This window comes from Panthera uncia, chromosome D1, assembly GCF_023721935.1.
Source record: "Panthera uncia isolate 11264 chromosome D1, Puncia_PCG_1.0, whole genome shotgun sequence".
Taxonomy (NCBI): Eukaryota; Metazoa; Chordata; class Mammalia; order Carnivora; family Felidae; genus Panthera; species Panthera uncia.
In genome coordinates, this window is record NC_064808.1 from 56121328 (window position 1) to 56140068 (window position 18741).

Consider the following 18741-nt stretch of genomic DNA (forward strand, 5'->3'; position numbering starts at 1 on the left):
TCATCTGAGCTGATGACCACTCCCGGCCCTCTCACTCCATGGGGTCCCCGCCTGTGCTTTCCATGCCTAGGACTGGGACAGGTACAGCCAGACCTTCAGGAACCACTGGCCGGCATTGAGCCTCTGCAGGATGGTCCAGTTCAGCATGGAGGCGGGCCTGCGGGCGAGCTCCGGAAACTCCTCCTCCACGTTGGTGGTGCGCCGCAGGGTGGTGTCATGCATGAGGAAGGGCACGCCATCCAGGCTACGGGAAGGTGGGGTCCCCAAGTCACCGTCCACCCAGGTCCCTCACCTGCCCACCAGTCATCCCCTCACCAACACACATAGGCTCCTTCCCATCCACTTATACAACCCCCGTGACATCCAGGCAGGCTTTGCCTCTGTGGACCTCAGGTTCCCTGTCTGCACAGGGAGGGCAGTGGACTCACAGGTGACTCCTTCTGGCTCTCTGTGAGGGTCAGATGGGGTTAGGGACTGCTGAGGATGGAGGGCTGGGTCTGTTTTTTCAGCAGCCCTAGCAGATAGTGCTGCCTCGTTTGATAGTGGGGAAACTGAGGCTGAGAGGGAAGTACCTAGCTCAAGACCCATTAGCCAGTAAATGGTATAACCTTACTTAGAACCCGGGCCATGTGATGCCATACTAGAACAGTACAAATGCAGGCCCCTTTGACAAATTCCCCCTTCCCACCATCCTGGTCTACCCGTTTGGGGCTGCCGATACCACATATGATGTCATAGTGTGAAATAGTAAAAGGCACCTGTGCCCCCCTGCCTCAAGGCATTTTACCTCCGTCTGCTAGAAAGTTTCGATACACACACAATTCTGTGGTATCTACACTGGGACCAGTGGGTTCTCTAACAGTGATATCTATGCTTGGCCCCTCACGTATGTGGTGTCTTGTTCACTACACAACCTGTGTAGCTAAACATGGCAGCCCCGCCTCCTTCCCCTCTCAGAGATAATCTGTTGTGAAATTGGTATGAGTTCTTCTTGACCTTTCATGTTAAGACATACTTTTAAAATCTACACGTTGAAAACGGTCAAATCATTTTCTGTGTCTTCTAAATATAATTGACATCACAGTGAATATATCACCCTGCAGTGTGCTCATTCCACCCATTGGTGTTTGAACCATCTTGCCGAGCCACACAGATCTAGTCTTTCCTTCAAGTAGATCTGTGGCAGGACTCCAGGTCCCAAACACTCACCCCTGCTTGAACCAAGAGCCTGTGTTTATTTCCCTATTTTATATCCTGGCATTAGGCACAAACAGGGTGTCAGCCCTGTGGCAGATCATCCAAGCCCCAAGCCCCATCTCTGAGGCTCTGGGACCTGAGGTTTCTCCAGCAGGGTCCCGGATGCGGCAGGGATGAGAGGACTTGTGGTCCTCTTGACCCCCACACCTACCTGATGGTGACATCAGCCTGTAGCCCATACAGCTTCTGCTCCAGGGCCTTCCGGAAGGACATCAGTGTGTGCTCTGGGGCCAGCTGGGCAGGAAGGGAGAGCCGAGATTTAGCTGATGTACACCTCCCCAGCCAATCTAGAACCTTCCATGTTGGGAGGCTGGAGTAACTCTGGTTCTAATTCCAACTCCTCCAAGCAGTAGCTGTGGGACCCTGGACACCCATGCAGCTTCTCAGAGGCTCCGTCTCTTCATCTGTGAAATCATGCCTGCCTCACAGGTTTTTTTGGGGGTGGGGTGGGGAGGAGGCAAGGTGGTTAGTGTTGATGTATATATGGGGGTATGAGGGTTTTTATACAGTCCTCTGCCTCGTCACAGTCTTGGGCTGGGGTGCAAGCCATGTTTCCTCCCAATTATACCCGGTGGAGATCCCAGAGGGAGAGGGGAGGGGACACAGGATGGCACCGTTTCCAGCCATGACAAGGCCATCCCCCAGGCTGTTACATGGATTAAAAGCCCCCAACCATGCTGCCTGACGTACAATAAATGCTTAATAAATGACTATTAATCCTATAGCATACACATCAGAAGATCTGGTTCTAGCCCTGGCCCTGCCATAAAGTAACTTTGTAACCGCTGGTGCATCTCTTTCTCCTATGGACCTCAGTTTCCCCATTTTCCCCCTGGGGTATATATTCACTGTTCTCGGAGGGTCCTTCCAGTGGGGAGAGTTGGAGTTTGAAGTCTCCCTCCCTAGTTCTGTCTTGCCTGAAGACCCTGTCATACCCTTTGTTGCCACTGGGGGTCACCACCATATCAAGGAGTGGGCTAGGACCCAGCGCAGTGCGGGCTGGAACAGGGAGGGGAGTGAGGACTCCTGGCAGTGAAGGAATGGGGTGGAAGGGGTTCCTGCGACTGATCTCACTTCCCACAAGACACATGCCCATCTTCTCTCCCTCTGGCCATGCCGCTCCAACATGTAACACATTACCCTCCCCTGGGAGGCAGCCTGGCACAGCAAGGGCTGTGGGGACTGAGAAGGAGCAATTCGACTTCCCAGTCGCTTACCTTCTGCACCTTGGTTTCTTTAGCTATAAAATAGGCTAGTGTTATCAAGCTCACAGATGAAATAAGGGGCATCAGCAGTCTCTATAACTGAGTTCCTTTCTTCCACTTTTCTTGGGGCAGAGCAGCTTTGGGGGACGTGGCTACCTTCTCCCAGTCAGGTGGGCTGTGTGTGGCCCCACCGAGAGGCAGTTGTTAACAAGGCCATAGAGGCATCTAGAGACAGGCATGGACTCGGTGGAGTTCCTGCCCAGCTCGCCTCTAAATGTCCTGCGGCCAGGCCTCTCACAAGAGGTGCCATTGCTCTTCTGGGGGCTGAGGCTGCAGAAGGTTAACTGTGCGAAGACACGAAGGAGCACAGCGGGGTCTACAAAGACCCTTGGGGAACAGAGGAAGTGACTGGGAAGGGCAGAGTCTCTTCTCCAGAGGCTTTTTAGTCAGGTCTCCCGGGGATAGGTGCTTGCCTCCGGGAGAGGGAGGCATGGAAACTTAGCCCTCCTTGACCAGCCTTGGGACTCCAGGAGGGCTCTAAGAAACATGTGGGATTTCAGGGTGAATTCTTAATCCCTACCTGTCTCATGCCTGAGCCCAAGTGGGGTTCTTTTCTCGAGTGTGTATGTGAGGGGTGGCTGTCACAAACTCAGGTGGGCAGGCCACTGTGGTTAAAAGTCCCGACTTTGGAGTTAGTCTGACCAAATATTAAAGAACACACACATACAAACACATACACACATCCAGCTGCACCCACAGAGGAACCATATACCCAAGGGCACACGGACACACCAAGACAGCAATGTGCACTTGGGCTTATCACACACAGATGTGTGGATCCAGACCCAATGATACACACAGGTGTAGACACCGATACATGTGCATGCACAGTGACACATGGAGCCGTGTCAGACACTCGTGCTGGCCCCTCAAAAACCACCAAGAGGATGCAATCAGCCAGATGCACAACATGGGAAATTCTACACGACAAATGACTCCATTTCTTTGACAAATAAACAGCATATGGAAAAAAGGGAGGGGGACTGTTCCATACTAAGAGATACTTGGAAGACATGTCAACCAGATGCACTACGTGTTCTCCGTGTGGATCCTGATTTTTAACAACTGTAAAAAGGTATTTTTGAGACAACAAAGGAAAACTGAACATGGATCCAGTATTAGATAATATTAAAGAATTATTATTAATTTTGTTGGGTGTGACAGCAGCATTATAGTTTTGGCTATGTTTAAAAGAAAAAAGTCCTTATGTATTAGAGATACATATATATGAAGTATATATGGGCAAAATGATAGGATGTTTGGGATTTGTTTTAAAATATTACATCAGAAAAGAAAAAGTAGGGAGACAGATGAAACAAAGGATGGCAAGAACATTGATAAATATTGAAGGTGGTCTTGGATTCCTTATATTATTCTTCATTATATGATTCCTTATACAATTCTTGCCAGTTCTGTGAATGTTACTTTTTCCTACTAAAAAAATGATCCATGCTGGGGCCACCTGGTTCCTTCCCCTTGGCTGAGTGCCCACCCCCCTCGGCACACCTACTTGTCCCCTGGCCTCCAGAGCAGGTGGGTGGGTAATCTGGGTCATGGATGGAAGAGGTGCTGTAACCTTGGGCCCTGCCCACTTGCAAAGGCTATGCTTCTAAATTATCCTCACAATGGTCAGCAGCATGAGGCTCAGAGGGGACTGGTGATCCCCCGAGACACACAGGCAATATGGGACAAAACTGGACCCCAAATCCAGATCCCTCTGGCTCCAGAGCCATGGCCTTTCCAGCTGTTTGCCTCCTGGAGGTACTGGGACCAGCGAAGGGTGTGTTGGGAGGGTACCAGGGGCCAGTTCAGGCACAGGTATCTGAATCTTACCTACAGAACGGGCACAGTAACACTCAGCACAGGAAGTGGGGAAAAACCTAAGGGTGATTCACAGCCCCACCAGACTTAACACCTCCTTTTAAAAGTTACTTTGTGAGGCTGCCTTGACTGCCCTGAAATTCAATGATACATGGAACTCTCAATCACTGCAAAAAAAAAAAAAAAAAAAAAAAAAAAAAAAAGAAAAGAAAGAAAGAAACTCTCATGCAGGCCCCGAGCGCCTCCTGGTGGTGATAATAGGTCCTGCCTCTGTTAAGAACCACAAAGTCAAGGTGTTGGTGCAGGAGAACCCCCTGGTCCAGAGAAGGGAGACAGCCTGCCCCAGAAGCCAGGAATATCTCTCTCTCACTCTCTGTGTGCTAGGCTCATAGCTGGGTACTTCACATGGCCCACCGTGCAGGCACTCTTGTTATCCCAAGACACAAGATGAGGAAACCGGCACAGAGCAGACGTGGATTGGTCCAGGCTCCCACAGCTGCCAAAGGGCTGAGGAAGCATGGCTCTGGAGCCACCCTCTAAACTACTGCTGGGTCACAGGGCTCTGACTTTGACTCCCTTCTGTCTCTAATTCAACCCTCTTCAAGTACCTTCCCTCTCAGCAGTGGGCTCTGAGTTGTACCTGTTCCCTTCTGCACCCCACAGCCCAGAGGGTTCTCCTGCAACCCGGGGACCGGCTGTCCTCCCCACACCCAGCTCCCCCTCTCTCCCGGGCATTCCCAACCCACAACCTAGCCTGCCTGTATCTTTCCAGGGCCCTCAGGATAAAAACTTAAATCTTTTTAGCGAGATGCCTTCAGGACTCTTCAGGATTCAGTCCCATCTGAGCTCCCCAGCTTTTTCACCAACCCTTCCCATATGCCCCCCAAAAGGGCTAAAGATTCCTGCTATTACCATATTACACATATTATATCTTCCCTACAAGGAGATAGGTCTTGGCCTGTCTCCCCTAGAATGGCAGAACTGCCCACCCCCCTCTCTGCTCTGTTAGGACCCTCAGGTGGTACTCACCATAGGAGCCCCACGGTGGCCAATGAGGGCAGGCTTGGGGCCCAGGTCCTTTTTCTCCATGATGCAGGGAGATGAGATGGTGAGAGGGACCAGGTAGAAGGCAAATACCATGGCAAAGAAGATACAGAGAATGGCCACCTGGGAGGCTGCAGACATCAGCCGTGAGTCAGGCTACCTGGTGAGCTGTTTGGCTTTCCACAGGGCCCACCCGTGAATCCTGAGCAGGCTGGGGTTGGGGTGGGGGCCCCTCTTCCCTCTGTCAGGACCCAATGCTTTGAGGGGACCCTACACCATGGCCAGCCCCCATCTGGCTCGGAAGGCAAGCTGGACTTCTAACTCACACACAGACACACAGAGGAGGAAACGTGCAAGGCTGACCGAGGCTGCGACCCTCAGTGGACCCTGTGGGCCACTCCGAACCAGGACCTCCATGCTGAGAGTGGCCACCTAGGTGATGTCCAGGTGGGGGCAGGACAAGCTGGTTTTGGTACTTGGGAGGCAGTCATACTTACAGGACCGCTCTGCACGGGCGAACTGTCCTGCCACAATCCAGGAGAGCGCGGTGATGGCGGCCAGGGCCCCCACATGCAGGAATGGCGCTGTGCCCTTGTGTGCGGGAAGGGGCAAGAGGAACCATGAGCTCCCAGCCATGCCTAGACCCTCTGGTCACCAACACCCTGACAGCCAGCCTATCTGTGTCCGTGGGGTAGGCAACTCTTATCTCTGCAGAAACCCCAAGGTGTAGCACCCTCCCTGCTCTGACTTGCTCTGTGATCTGGGCCCCTCCCTGCCCCCTCTGGGCCTTCGTCTGGAGAGATGTGAGTGATGAAAAGGCACTGCCTTGTGTTGAAGGTCCTGGGGAAGTGGCTGCCCAGCCCTCCCTCACCCCCTCACCTGTAGGGAGATCAGCAGCACCTCCCACTCGTCCTCCCACAGCTGGGCCACGGCCGACATGGCCACCACCGTGGACACCAGGATGACCACCAGCCCCATCTGAAAGGGGAAGAGTCACCAGACAGGAGGTCAGAGCAGGTGTGTCTGGACAGCCCGAGCATCCCCAGTGCATCTGAGAGAGGGGCAGGGAAGCAGAGACTGCGGAAGAGGCACGGGGAGAAACGGAGAGTGTGAGAGAGACCAACAAAGCAGGGAAGGGGGGAAGCAGAAGAGAGCCAGGCACAACGGAGAGAAAGCCAGAGATGGCTAGCCAGAAATGACAGTGAGAGACAGAGGCAGGAGGCCGGGGGACCTCCAGAGAACAGAAGGGAGGCTGAGGAGGAGAGATGGTGGTAGGAAGCTGGGGGGAGGCGTAGGCGCAGCCCAAGGTTCAGCCCCACTGAGGGTGTGAGGAGGGGAGACTCTTGGCCCGTGGGGGCCTCTCGTGGGCCCAGCCAGTCATGTCGAAGGCCTCACTTAGCCCTGCCAGCAGCCCTTGAGGTGAAGGGTGACTTATCTAGGCCGCAGGGGCAGGAGGCTGGGGAGCCGGTTCCCCCACAGGAGCCCATACCCCCTCAGGCTGGAGCGGGCGGAAGTGAGGCAGAGCTCTGGCCCACTGGCCCCACAGCCGGGGCTCCCCGCTCCTGCCCCTGAGCTTCCAGCTTCTACTGTGTTTACGGGGGCTGCCCTCTCGGCTGCCTCCTAGAGGAAACAAGGAGCACACCTTGGAGGGCAGACAAGATGGAAGCTTCAAGGGACAGAGAGCTTTGGGGACAGTTGGGATCTGAAACCTCTCACGCAGCACAAGATGCTCCCCAGACTAAGTGGAGCCTGAAGCCTGGTTTCTGGCTACTCAGCCCCCAGCCCCACCCTCTACCCCCCTGCTCGGCGCTCATTCCAGCCACCTTCCGCTCACCGCCAAGCCTGGCAACTTAAGGCTCAGGTCACATCTCTACCCCAAAGCCCCCACGCCCCTCTCCATAATGGGCCAAGTCAAGGCCACCGTCCCCTGCCTTCACTGACTTCCTACTGCCGCTGCAAGCTGTTTCCCCACTGCCCCCCTTCCCTTCCTGCTGTGCCTTTCCCGGAGGTGGAGGCAGAGGCGGCTGTGTTGTGAGAGCCCTCCCAAACGGAACTGAACAAGACAGGATGGTGAGGGCAGACACTGGCTGCTCCATCTTCCCTCCCTGCCAGGCAGAGAAGATTCATTCTGGCCTGGGATTAAGTTTCCCTTTGGAGCTTTGTCATTCGGCCCATCAGCCTGAAACGAATGTTCCAATGAGAAACAGTAATAAGGCGGAGATGGGTAGGGGCCTTTATGGACTGTAACGTACTGGCCTGGGGCGGGGGGACGGGCACGAGAAGGGGAGAAACACAGGGACACAGAGGAGGGAGGGCCTTTGTGCCTGGGGCAGGGACATCCTGTTTTCCTCACGTTTACTCTTGTAAGGTCCCAGGTGAGGTCATTATCACCTTGATATCACACATAGGGAAACAGCTCAGCATAAGGGCCGGCTTGCCACGTAGCTCTGAGGGGGCAGATACTGAAGCAAACTCCATGGTCTGTCCCAGAGGTCATGCTCTTTCTGGGAAGTCACGCTGCAGTAGAGGGAGGCCAAGGAGTGTCCTGAGGGTCCCCGAGAATCCTCCTCAACACACAGGCTCCCTGCCCCCTGCTGCCCCCTGCAGACAGGTCCCGGGCACAGCAAATGTCTCGGAAGGGTTGCTCCTGACAGTCTTATTACATTTAACTGCTAGGGGAAATACTTGCAATAAAACTGATTTCCCATAATCCTAATGCAATTAAAATTTTTATTCTGAGCTTTGCAGCTGCTGTCGTGGCAACCATTATGCTCGGCAGCATTACCGCAGTGTTCAGTGTCTGTGGGACCCCCCCACCCCACGCTGTGTCCTTAAGACACATTACCAGCACTGATCCCCAGCAACGTGACCATCGATCCTCAAATCGGACCGGAAAGGATAAAGCCCACCCAGAAGGCCCAGAGATGGCCCACTGTCCTCCTCTGAAAGCGGTCTTTGGTCTTCTGTGCAGGTGGGATGGTGGCTTGAGGGGACAGTGGAAGGGACGGAGGACACAGGAGGCACCTCCGTGCAGCGAACCTCGCCTGCATGCTGGCATCCAGGAGGAGCTGGAAGCCAGCCTGGCAGAGGGGGCAGCAGGTCAGCCTCCTGGGGGCGGCTGGAATCTGGGTTCTACGATCCAAATGGCAGGTGACGGGCCAGGGCTCGGGGCTGCACGAGCCACACCCTTCAGTCAGATCCCAGCCCCTCAGCCTAATGGGAGAGGCTAACCTCCGGAAGCATGTTTCCTGGGCGGTGCAATGGGGGGATGAGTGCCCACCAGCCAGGGGTTTGGGGATGAGGGAGAGAGAGCAATGGCGTGCTAAGCACAGGGTTGGTACCCAAATAGTAAATGCTTACCAAATGTTAGTGGTGTGATTTGAAAACGTGGGCATAATATCCAATGACCAAGATGATTACCAGGAGTGACTGAAACACTGTGGAAAGTGTCTGACGCACAGAGTAAGCGCCCACTACAGGATCGCTACGGCCATCAGCTATCGTGATGAGCGGGCCCGGCGTGGATGTGCCTTCCTACATACGCTGCAGCTGGAGGGGGAGAGGCTAGACAGCTGGGAAGAACTGGGGAGCCTGCGCCGGTCGTTTGGAGGGAGTCTGAATTCATGGGGAGCGCTGATGAAGGGAACGTGGTCAGATGGTACACAGGCGCCAATGGGGCCGGGGCGGGGGCGGGGGGGGGGGGGGGGAAGGAGGGAGTAGAAGCACAGGCCCTGCCCCAGCTCAGTCAGTACTGACACATGACTGTGGCGCCCAGTCCTCTTCCCTGGGCCTCAGGTTGGGTCACTGGCAGACACATCCTCCACGCAGGCCCTGGGCTGGGGACTGCCGCCACTTTGGCAGGGGAGTCAGGCAAGGTCGCACGGAGGCCGTGGGGTGTGATCAGTGCCGGGACTGGTGGGGGGCAGCCTGGGGAGGTGGGAGCTGTGGTGAGAGCCCCTCACAGCAGTGGTGTCTGGGTGGATTCTGGCGTTGTGGCTGGGTGGGGCAGGAAGGGGACATCTCGGGGAAACAACCTCCTGTTTACTGGAAAGCCCCGCACTTCTCATCTTCCGGGCCTCTGGACTTGTCTCCTGTTTCTGGGAAACAGGACCTTTGGGAGGACTAGGGTGGATGGGGAAGGTCCCCAAGTAGACACCCAGATCTGCTCACGCTACCCTGCCTGTCCCAAGTGCCCTGCATTGTCCTGGGCCCTTCTGTTCTGCAGCCCACCCTTACCCATGACCCTAGGGAACCAGAGGCTCTCAAAATAAAGATCATGATTAAAACATAATCTAAAATTATAGTTCTTAAAGCAGTATTATATAGGCATGAGACCAGAGAGGTAAGTGAAAGTAAATAAAAACAACAACAACAACCAGGAACAGATCTAAATACATTAAAAAAAAAAAAAAACAAAAAAAAACAAAAAACTAGTCTACTATAAAAGTGGCATCTCAAATTAGAGGGGGAGAATGGATTACTGAACAGAGAGTAGGGACCTGGGAAGCCATCTAAAAAAGAACAAAGATCACACTATACTCCCAAATAAACTTCCAAAAAGATAAAACAAATAAATGTTAAAAAAAAAAATTAGGAACCCAGAAACCTATAATTACCAAATGATACCAACAGAGAAATTTTTTTATATTCTTGGAGTGGGAAAGACTTTTTTTTTTTTTTAAGTTTATTTAATTTTGAGAGGGCAGGGGAGAGAGAGAGACAGAGGGAGATGGGCAGACAGGAGAGAGAGAGAGAGAGAGAGAGAGAGAGAGAGAGAATCTCAAGCAGTTTCTGCACTGTGAGTGCAGAGTACGATGCAGGGCTCTCAGAGAGAAAGAGATCTCAGAGATCTCACAGAGAGAGACCGAGATCATGACCCGAACTGAAATCAAGAGTCAGACGCTTAACCGACTGAGCCACCCAGCTGTCCCTAGGGAAAGACTTATCCTAAGTCTGACACAAAATCCAGGAGACATAAAGAGATGACACGTTCACATCTGGAAAAATGAAAAAATCCCTATGGCAAAAACACAAGCCCAATCGAAAGATGAGTTAGGAAGAATCATCTGCAGTTCACTGGCCAAAGGGCTAATTTTCTGAATCTAGAAAGAGCTCCTACAAATTACTACGCAAAAAGCACATCCCACCGCAAAAAGGGCAAAAGAGACGAAGAGCCAGTTTATGAAAAAGGAAACGCAAATGACTCAAGCTTGGGGGAGATGCTGAGTCTAAGTCATCACAAGGGAAATGCAGATTAAAGCTACACCGAGGCTCATCCTCACCCATCACGTTGGCCAAAGTCAAGAAATCGGTGAACACTTGATGGCGAGCGTGCTCTCTAAGCACAGAGGCATGGGTTGGTGGCCCGTGGCAAGGAGGCAGTTTGGCAGGAGCTAGTGAAAGTGCGTGCTCTTTACCTCGCACCTCCCCGCCCGGGTCGCTGCCGCATTGTGCCACGTGCACTGGGACATCGGGCGGGCCCACCAGCCTCGGGAACCAGGGATGAGACGGCGGGGCAGGAGCAAGGGATGGATGCGATGGGAATGTTCTCAATGCACTCAAGGGCAAAGAGCTCCAATTTTGTCAGGGCGCAGAGGCAGCAGGCCGGTACTTGTGTTCAGAGAAGAAGGAAATGAAGAAACCAGATGTGTATTTGCAGGTACTTAAAATATCGCTGGAAGGATAGGAGGGAGATTTACATTGCCTACTTTTTAGTACCTTTTTAATTTTGAACCACGTCCATATAGTAGATGGTCAAAAATTGGTTAAAACAAAAAAGAATAAGGATTCTTTAGCGTCAAAGAAACAGAATAGTAGAACTCTAGCCCCTACTTGAATACTCCTGGCCCCCGGGAACTCCCTCGCTCCAGATGCCGTGGCTCCAGCTATGGATCAGCTCTGCCTGGAAAGACCTTCCTCGTGCTGAGACCTCCCGGGAAGGGACAGAGAGGAGAGGAAGGCAGGACTGGCACCCAGGAGCTGGCACTGGTGCAGATGAAGGGCTCGGATCCTCCCAGCCCCGGGTACTGGTCTGCAACCCCGGCTGGCTGAGTGCCTCCGGAGGCCTCTCCACTAGGATCAAGCAGGTGTGACCTGGCCTGCTGAGAACCAGGCACGAGCCCAAGGAGGTAACCACAGTGGGTGCCAGCCCCACCCGAGGTGCCAGCTGGTGCAGCTTTTTCAAGTCGGCTGCCCAGCAGAGAGAAGAAAGTGCTTCAAGAGGGGACTTCAGAAGCCCAGAGGACACCTCAGGATACAGTGACAAGCAGGAAGAAGCAGGGAGGGCTGCTGGCTGGTCTTCACTCCTCTCAGACTTCAGTCCCCGGGATCTGACTCCCCCAGCACCTGACCTCAGAGGCCCCCGGATGCCCACTGGCACCTGCCACTCCACACAGCCCAGCTGGATATGCCCTGTCCCACTTCTAGCAGGAAGTGAGCCCCTGCCCCTGTCACTCCTCACCCCGTGGGCTCATGGTTACTTCTGGACATTTCTGTCCCTTCCTAAATGGCATGCTCATTCCGAGCCAGGCTCTGGGGAGAAAGAGGTGCCCAGCCTCCCTCCAAGGCCCAGGCATCCCAGGAAGGAGGGGCTCTCCTGATTGGCTTTGTACCACCCCATGCCCACTGGGGCCTCAAGAAGGGGCAAGCGTGGGCCACATACATTCAGCACCATGCATGCAATAAATGCTCAGAGCGCTGAGGCTCAGAATGTGTGGAGCCTCCCCACTTTGGGCCCAGCCCTGAGTGGGGCACTGGGGACACAGAGATGGGCAAAGCCAATCTGGCCTGCAAGGAGCTTCCAGACTGGGATGGGCCAGGGTGGGGGAGCGAGGCAGAAATGGACAGCACAGAGGCTCAGGACTATGGCAAGGGAGCCTGCCAGGGCTGGGGGAATCTGAGCAGCCTGTAGGTGGGGGAAGCAAACTAAGGAAGGAGTCCAAAGGAGAGAGAAAGGGAGGGCAAGAGGGAAGAGGTAGAGGAGAGGAGAGGTAGCCATGCTGGCAGGGCCTGGGATGTCTCCTGCAGCAGAAGCCGAGGGTGGCTGTCCCAAGCCAGCAGTTGGGAGGTGTTAGCAGGACCCAAGTCATACAGGGCTGTAGTGCCAGTGGGGGAGCTCAGATCGCCCCGGGAGCAAGGGGGAGAGCAGTGGGAAGGGCTTTGAGTTGGGAATAACATCACCAGGTTTACAATGAGCTCACCGATGAAGAGGAGAGGGGGCCAGGGCCGTGACCTGCGATGGGCAAGCAGCAGCTACAGAGCTACATTCTTATTAAGTGGGAGACCCTGGGCAAGTTCTCTAACCTCTTCGTACCTCAGCTTGCCCAACTGCAAAATGGGATGATGTTAGTACCTACCGCACAGGGCTACCAGTGAGGGTTAAATGAGTTAATATAGGCTAGACGATGAGAACAGTGCCAGGTGTATGGTGAGCACTCCCTTAGCCACTGGAACGGCTGTCGTCATGATGCAGAGGAAGGATGGCGTGTCCGAGCTCTTCCTCCGGGGCTGCGGCCTCCCTGCCCCTCCCCCACCCCCCAGGGAGGCAGCCCTTACCTTGTGCAGCCAGTGTAGGTTCATCTGCTGCCCCACGGCGATGTGACATAGTGCCAGGACCTGAAGAGGGGGCCCACGAGGTGACAGTCGGGTACCGTGTGTGACCCAAAGGTTTCTGCTAGCTCCCCAGACACCCTTCTGCCCACTGCTGCTCTGGACCTTGGTCAGAGCAGTCAACAAACCCTCCCCGTAGGCGATGGGAGTGCCCAGCCCGGCCTAAGCCTGGCCTCCTCCCCGGTTTTTCTAGGCCGCTAGGCTCCTCCTCCTCTACAGTTTCTCCCTCCACAGGTCACTGGGCGCTTGGACTGCCCAGTTAATGTTTTGAGAGTTCAGGGCCCCAGGATTCTGAAGCAGACTTGAGCCTAGTCCCCAGGGAGCTCCCAGTCTAGCATGGGGATTGACCTGAGTCTGAGAGAGTAGAGAATTGGTAGCAAGAACCAAGGCAGAAGTTTCTGGAAGAGACAGTCTGCAGTGGACCCTAACAACAAGATGGCCCTCGTCACTGGGTCAGGAGGAAAACATTCCAGGATGGGGCAAAAGATGACCTCCCACTTTGGAGGAAGCCGAGCCCCAGAGGGGCAGCAGGCTAGGAGGACCCAGGAAAAGCCAGCTTCCCTTTTTAGGCCAGGGTGGTCCCCCATCGGCCCATGTAAGCCAAGTCTCCCACCCCCTGGGAGCAGGGCCACCTGCCCTCTGAGACGCCCCACGTACCAGGAGGCCCGCGATGTAGGTGAAGGCAGCAGCTGTGGTCATGAGGATGGGCACAGACCAGTCACTCCAGTAGCCCATGCGGTTGTAGAGGTACCTGCCGGGAGGAGAAGGGGTCAGACCTGCACCAGGGAACCAGGAGGTTCCCTTGGGACAGCGGGCTGTCAGCTCTCACACAGCCAGGCTCAGTGACCAGGCCTTGGACCAGTCAGTAATGATGTCATGGTTCCCGTGCTCACAGGTCAGGCCTGTCCAGGGCTCACAGTGGACACCCGGGCATGCCAAGAAGCATAAAGAAAACAGTTCCCCATAATTCTACTGCCCAGAAGTAACCACTGCCGAGACTTTGCAGACTTTTCTTCTGCTGGGTTTCCCTGCCAGGCTTATATATTTGTAAAGCAGCAAAGCCAGGACCCTGCCACGTCTAACATATGCTCAGTTTGGGCTTTGGAGGGAGGTGCACTGGGTTCAAATCCCCACTCTGCCTCTCACTGGCTTGCAGGACCCTGTGGAGGTGACAGGCTTCCCCGATTCTAAGATGCCATCGATTGTGACATGCGTCTCAATTTCGATGCTAGAGTGTGAAAATTTGGGGTCTTAGGGTCGATACAACATAATACATGACTTATCTTAGCCTTAGTTTTCTCATCTACAGGATGGAGATAACAAAGTGCCCTTCACAGGGTTTCCTGAGGATGAAGTGAGGCAAGGCATGTGATAAGTAATCAATTCTCTTCTTGTTATTAACACAAGAATTTACTGAGGTCAGTAAAAATCCTGAAGAAATTTGATTTTTTGACAGCCCTGTGGTCTGTTGAATTAATGTACCATACGTAGCCAACTTCCTACTGATGAAAACAGTTTCTAATTATTCACTTTAATAAATTAACACAAAAAAGAAAATGTTGCACATAGCTTTCTGTATTATTAATTATTTTCTTAGGATAGACTCCTACAAATAGAATTATAGGGCCAAAGGGAATGGACTTTTTAAGCCTCCTGATAAATACTGCTTAGTTGCTCTCCAGAAAGACTGAACCATCCACATCCTCCCTGTACAACTGAGGAAACTGAGGCTCAGAGAAGGCAGCAATTTACTCAAGGTGGTCAGAGACTCTGAGCCGGCACCAGGCAGTTTCAGGCCTACTGCCATCTCGGGCATGGGCAGGGGTGATGGGAAGGGACACTAGGACACTATGGGGCACGCTGGCCCTCGTCTTCAGATTGCAGGGAGAAATCTAGTGCTTAGAAGATCACTGAATGCACCTCCTACAGGTGGAGAAACTGAGGCCCAAAGAAGGGCGGGACTCGCTTCTTAGGAACTGGTCCTGAAAGATGTTTTAGTTCTACTTGTCTCCCACTTTTGGCAGGAAGCCCTTCTGGACAGCAACAGCCCACGTGGCCCCTCCCTAGCTTTCCGCAGCCAGCCCTGACCACCTGCTTCTCGCTTGCAACCCCTCGCTGCGTGAACTATCCCCAGAGGCTGTCGGGACTAGGAGGGCGGGGCCAGGGTCTCCTGAACCCCAGCACTGACTCCAAGAAACCGAGGTGACAGTGACAGGCTGATGGAGCTATAGGCCTTCAGGCCATCCCTAAGTCGCAGGCAGGCCTTCCCCCTGCAGACTCCCCAGCAGGGTAGGCACCCATCCTCTGCGTGAGCTGCCCAGTGACAGGACGCTCAGTCTTTGGGCAGACTGAGGTAGCTCTTGGACAGCGTGATGCAGTCAGCCATGCTCAAGTCCCTGTCCTACATCTGCCTGCACCTCGCTGTGTGACTGTGAAAAGTCTACTTAACCTCTCTGAACTCCAGTCTCCTCAGACTGTCCTCAATATATGTTTTGGCACTAAGTGGTTTTGTGGTTGTGGGTGAGTCCTGCCCTCTCTGGGCCTTAGTTTCCCCATCTGTACACGATGCGGGGGGACCTGAGGATCTCCCAGGCAGCAGACCTTCAGCAGAAGTGTCCAATGACTGCAGTGGAGGGCCAGCAGGGAATGTTCCCATTTATGCACAACAGTGCCGGCGCTTTGGATACCTGTGAGGATGAATAATTGATTTATGGCATTTAATAAAGGCCAGAGGGCACCTCTGGGACTCAAGCTCATCTTGCTGGGCTGTAGGGGGACAGCAGCACATCCTTTATTGTGCTCATTAATCACAGAGGCACAGCCTTGTGCCATGCAGAGGGGAGTGGACACCCAGACTCCATTAACGGAGTCTTAGGATCATCCCAGAATCCTAGAACCACAGCCCGTCAGAAGCCCAGAGTCCTAGAAATCCCCAATTCTAACATCATGGCCACCTTCCAGCTGGAGATCCGGCCTCCTGGGAAGCAGCCCTGAGGGTGACATGGAGCTCTAAGCCCTCCCATGGCCATCATCTCGTTTCATCCTCAGAAAGACCTGATGAGACTGGAATTATCCCATTTTACGGGAGAGGAAACCGAGCCTGAGAGGCTCACCTTAGTGTGCTCATGGTCACACTGAACTGAGCTGAACTTCTAACCAGAAGGAAAAGATAGCACTGGATAGGGAGTGAGGAGGCCTGGCTTCCAAGCCCCAACTCTGCTCCTAAGTGGCTATGTGATCTTGGGCCTCAGTTTCCACACTTGTCAATGGAGGAGTCTCCATTAGAACCCAGGGAACTTACCCCGATCCCATGCCTTTCACTGTCTGGCAAAGGCAGGCAACGGAGGCGGGTGAAGAAGAAACAGGTACCCTTGCGTACCCAGGTCCCAGCCTCAGACAGCCCTGCCCTTGGACCCGAGGCTGGTGCCCATAAAGGACCCTGAACTGTCCCAGAATCATAGCATCTGCCGGCGCTGCCCAAAGTCCTGCTCAGGGATTGAGGAGGCCTGCGGTCTGGGGTCACCTCCTCTGCTGAGGCCCTGGTCTTTCTGGGCCTTGGGGTTCTTGCCTACAAAGAGGTTCAGGGGCCCCGGACCCTGGCTGAGCCTTGCCCATCTTATGTTCCTGTTTTCCATGAGAGCAGCACCAGGAAGGAGTTCCCTGTTCCTCCCAGCTGGTCTCAGCTCCTGCTCAGCCTTTGTTCTTTCCAGAGGACCCTGCTCCCCAAAAGCCACATGGAGAGCCCTGAGGGCCAGCCTGGGAGAGAGGCTCCAACCCAAGCCCCGCAGTTCCAGCCCAGGGCCCAGGCCCCCATGTCCCCTGCTTACCCCACACCCACTCACCAGTTGAATTCATCGTAGTCATTGTGGACTTCCCACCAGAAGTAGAGCCAGGTGAGTGTGAGGCCAAAGGTGAAGGTGAGGAGCAGGAACCAGAGGCGTTCCCACTGGAAGAACAGAGCGGGGAAAGGGGTCAGGTGAGGTCAGGGGCTGGATCCTGGGGCCACCTCCCATCTAGAATGTTCTTCCTGCTCTCACTTTATAGCCAAACCTGCCAGGCAGGGATTACTGGCCTCTTCATACTGGTGGGGACCTGAGGCTCAGAGGGGGAAGCGACCCACCCAACACCACAGAGCTCAAAGTCACAAAATGGTAGGGAGCTAGGAGCGGGGTCAGGGATCCACCCCCTTGGGCTGAGGCCTTTCCAGTGTGCACCGTTCTCCCCATACTGGCGATGGCTCCCCGGAGCAAAGGCCGTGTCTGCCCTAAGCCTTTTTACCGGCATGGTCATCTGCAGTCTGTGAGGCCACATCGCTTACCTCCTTCCCTTCTCGCACATACCTACAGTGTAGGTATTCTTTCCCACACCTGCCCCATGTTACTGATAAATACACTGAGGCCCGGAGAGGTGAAGCGACTTGTCCTAGTCACACAGCAAGTGAGTGGAGCATTAAAGACCAGTGTCCCAGTCTCTGGCCTCGGAGTGTAGCCTTCTGCCACCCGTACCAGGCACCGGCCCCTCGGGGCTGGGCCACGTAGCCCCTCTGTCTCCTGCAGGGAGGGGGGTGGGGGCCCCCGACACTGCTGCTTCCAGAGAGGTCCGCAGGCACTTCCGGCTGGGCCCTCAGGTTTATCCCTGCTTTCGTCTGTCGCCTTATCTCAGAAGCACAGCAAGCTGGGAACATCCTGCTCTCTGGGAAACCGCTGAGATCATCAGAACGAACAAACGGCGTTTGAGGGGAAGTCAGCATAGAAGAGAACAAAGACCACCCCCACCTTGAGGGGTTGCAGGGCTTGGGCAGCCTGGGTATCTCTTGCCTGACCGTTGCCCAGAAGGCTTGCGGGCTCCCTGCAGCTCCCTTAGGCTTCTTTGATCCTTCCAGCCCAGAGCATGATTCAAACCTCAGTGTAACCTCTTGATGGCTCCTCACTGCTTAGCCAAGCAGGGGAGCCCCTCTGGGGGTGTTCTCTCCACCTCTCTGCCTTCATCCCCTTCCCCAACCAATTCCCTCACCCCGGAAGAGCCATCCCTCCTGGTTTATTTGTCTCACATTCCCATTCACCTTTCAAGTCAGCTCAAATGTCACCTCCTCTGTGAAGTCTTCCTGGACTTCACCTCTGCCGCCCAGCCCACGCTGCTGCCACAGCCTCAGTGCCCCCGACTTTAAACTCACGCCCTGTGCACCGCGATCGGCTCACGTGACTGTGTCTCGCAAGCGACTGCAGGTTCTGCAAGGACACTCCCTTAGCATTTATGACTGCAGGCAGGGACGCAAGTACAAGAGGAGAGAAAGTTCACTCACTGCCTGGGACACCTCCATCCTGTGCCATCAAGAAGACACCACAGTGGAGCGGCTATACACACAGTGTCTGGAGCTTACAAGCCATTTAGCCTCAGGCATCACAAGCTGACATAACCCTTCTGTGCCTCAGTGTATTCCCGTGCGACGTGGGGACAATACTAGTACTTCTACCACGGGGTTGACGTGAGCGTTAAATGAGATAATACAAGCCAAGTGCTCGGAGCCAGGGCTGGCAAGCAGTCTGTGCTCTGGTAGCACGGCTTCAGGCATGCTCTGCCACGCCCAGCACGCAGGACAGGCCCTCAAACCCCGACGAAGGTCCACACTGAGCACCCACTCCGTGCCTAGCCCTGGGCAGGAGGGTCTGAGCTTGGGTGACAGTGAAAGCAGCCTCCTCCGCTCGCTGTCATGTACAGAGCCAGGCAGCCTTGCTTAGCCCCGCTT

At 54.4% G+C, this 18741-nt stretch overlaps 2 protein-coding genes across 3 annotated transcripts in view; one reads left to right on the forward strand and one right to left on the reverse strand.

Moving 5' to 3' along the window:
* The window catches only part of RPS3 (ribosomal protein S3), a 780806-nt gene that overhangs the window by 38259 nt on the left and 723806 nt on the right, over positions 1–18741 (forward strand). The window lies entirely within an intron of this gene.
* Positions 1–18741, reverse strand: part of GDPD5 (glycerophosphodiester phosphodiesterase domain containing 5) — an 87935-nt gene that overhangs the window by 10255 nt on the left and 58939 nt on the right. For both annotated transcript variants that reach the window (XM_049619596.1, XM_049619602.1), the window contains 8 exons: positions 16838–16941; positions 13653–13746; positions 12942–13001; positions 6267–6365; positions 5885–5978; positions 5373–5518; positions 1409–1491; positions 94–244 (listed from right to left, as the gene is read on the reverse strand). In XM_049619596.1, coding sequence (XP_049475553.1) covers positions 94–244; positions 1409–1491; positions 5373–5518; positions 5885–5978; positions 6267–6365; positions 12942–13001; positions 13653–13746; positions 16838–16941 — 831 coding nt within the window. The remainder of the gene's footprint in view (positions 1–93; positions 245–1408; positions 1492–5372; positions 5519–5884; positions 5979–6266; positions 6366–12941; positions 13002–13652; positions 13747–16837; positions 16942–18741) is intronic.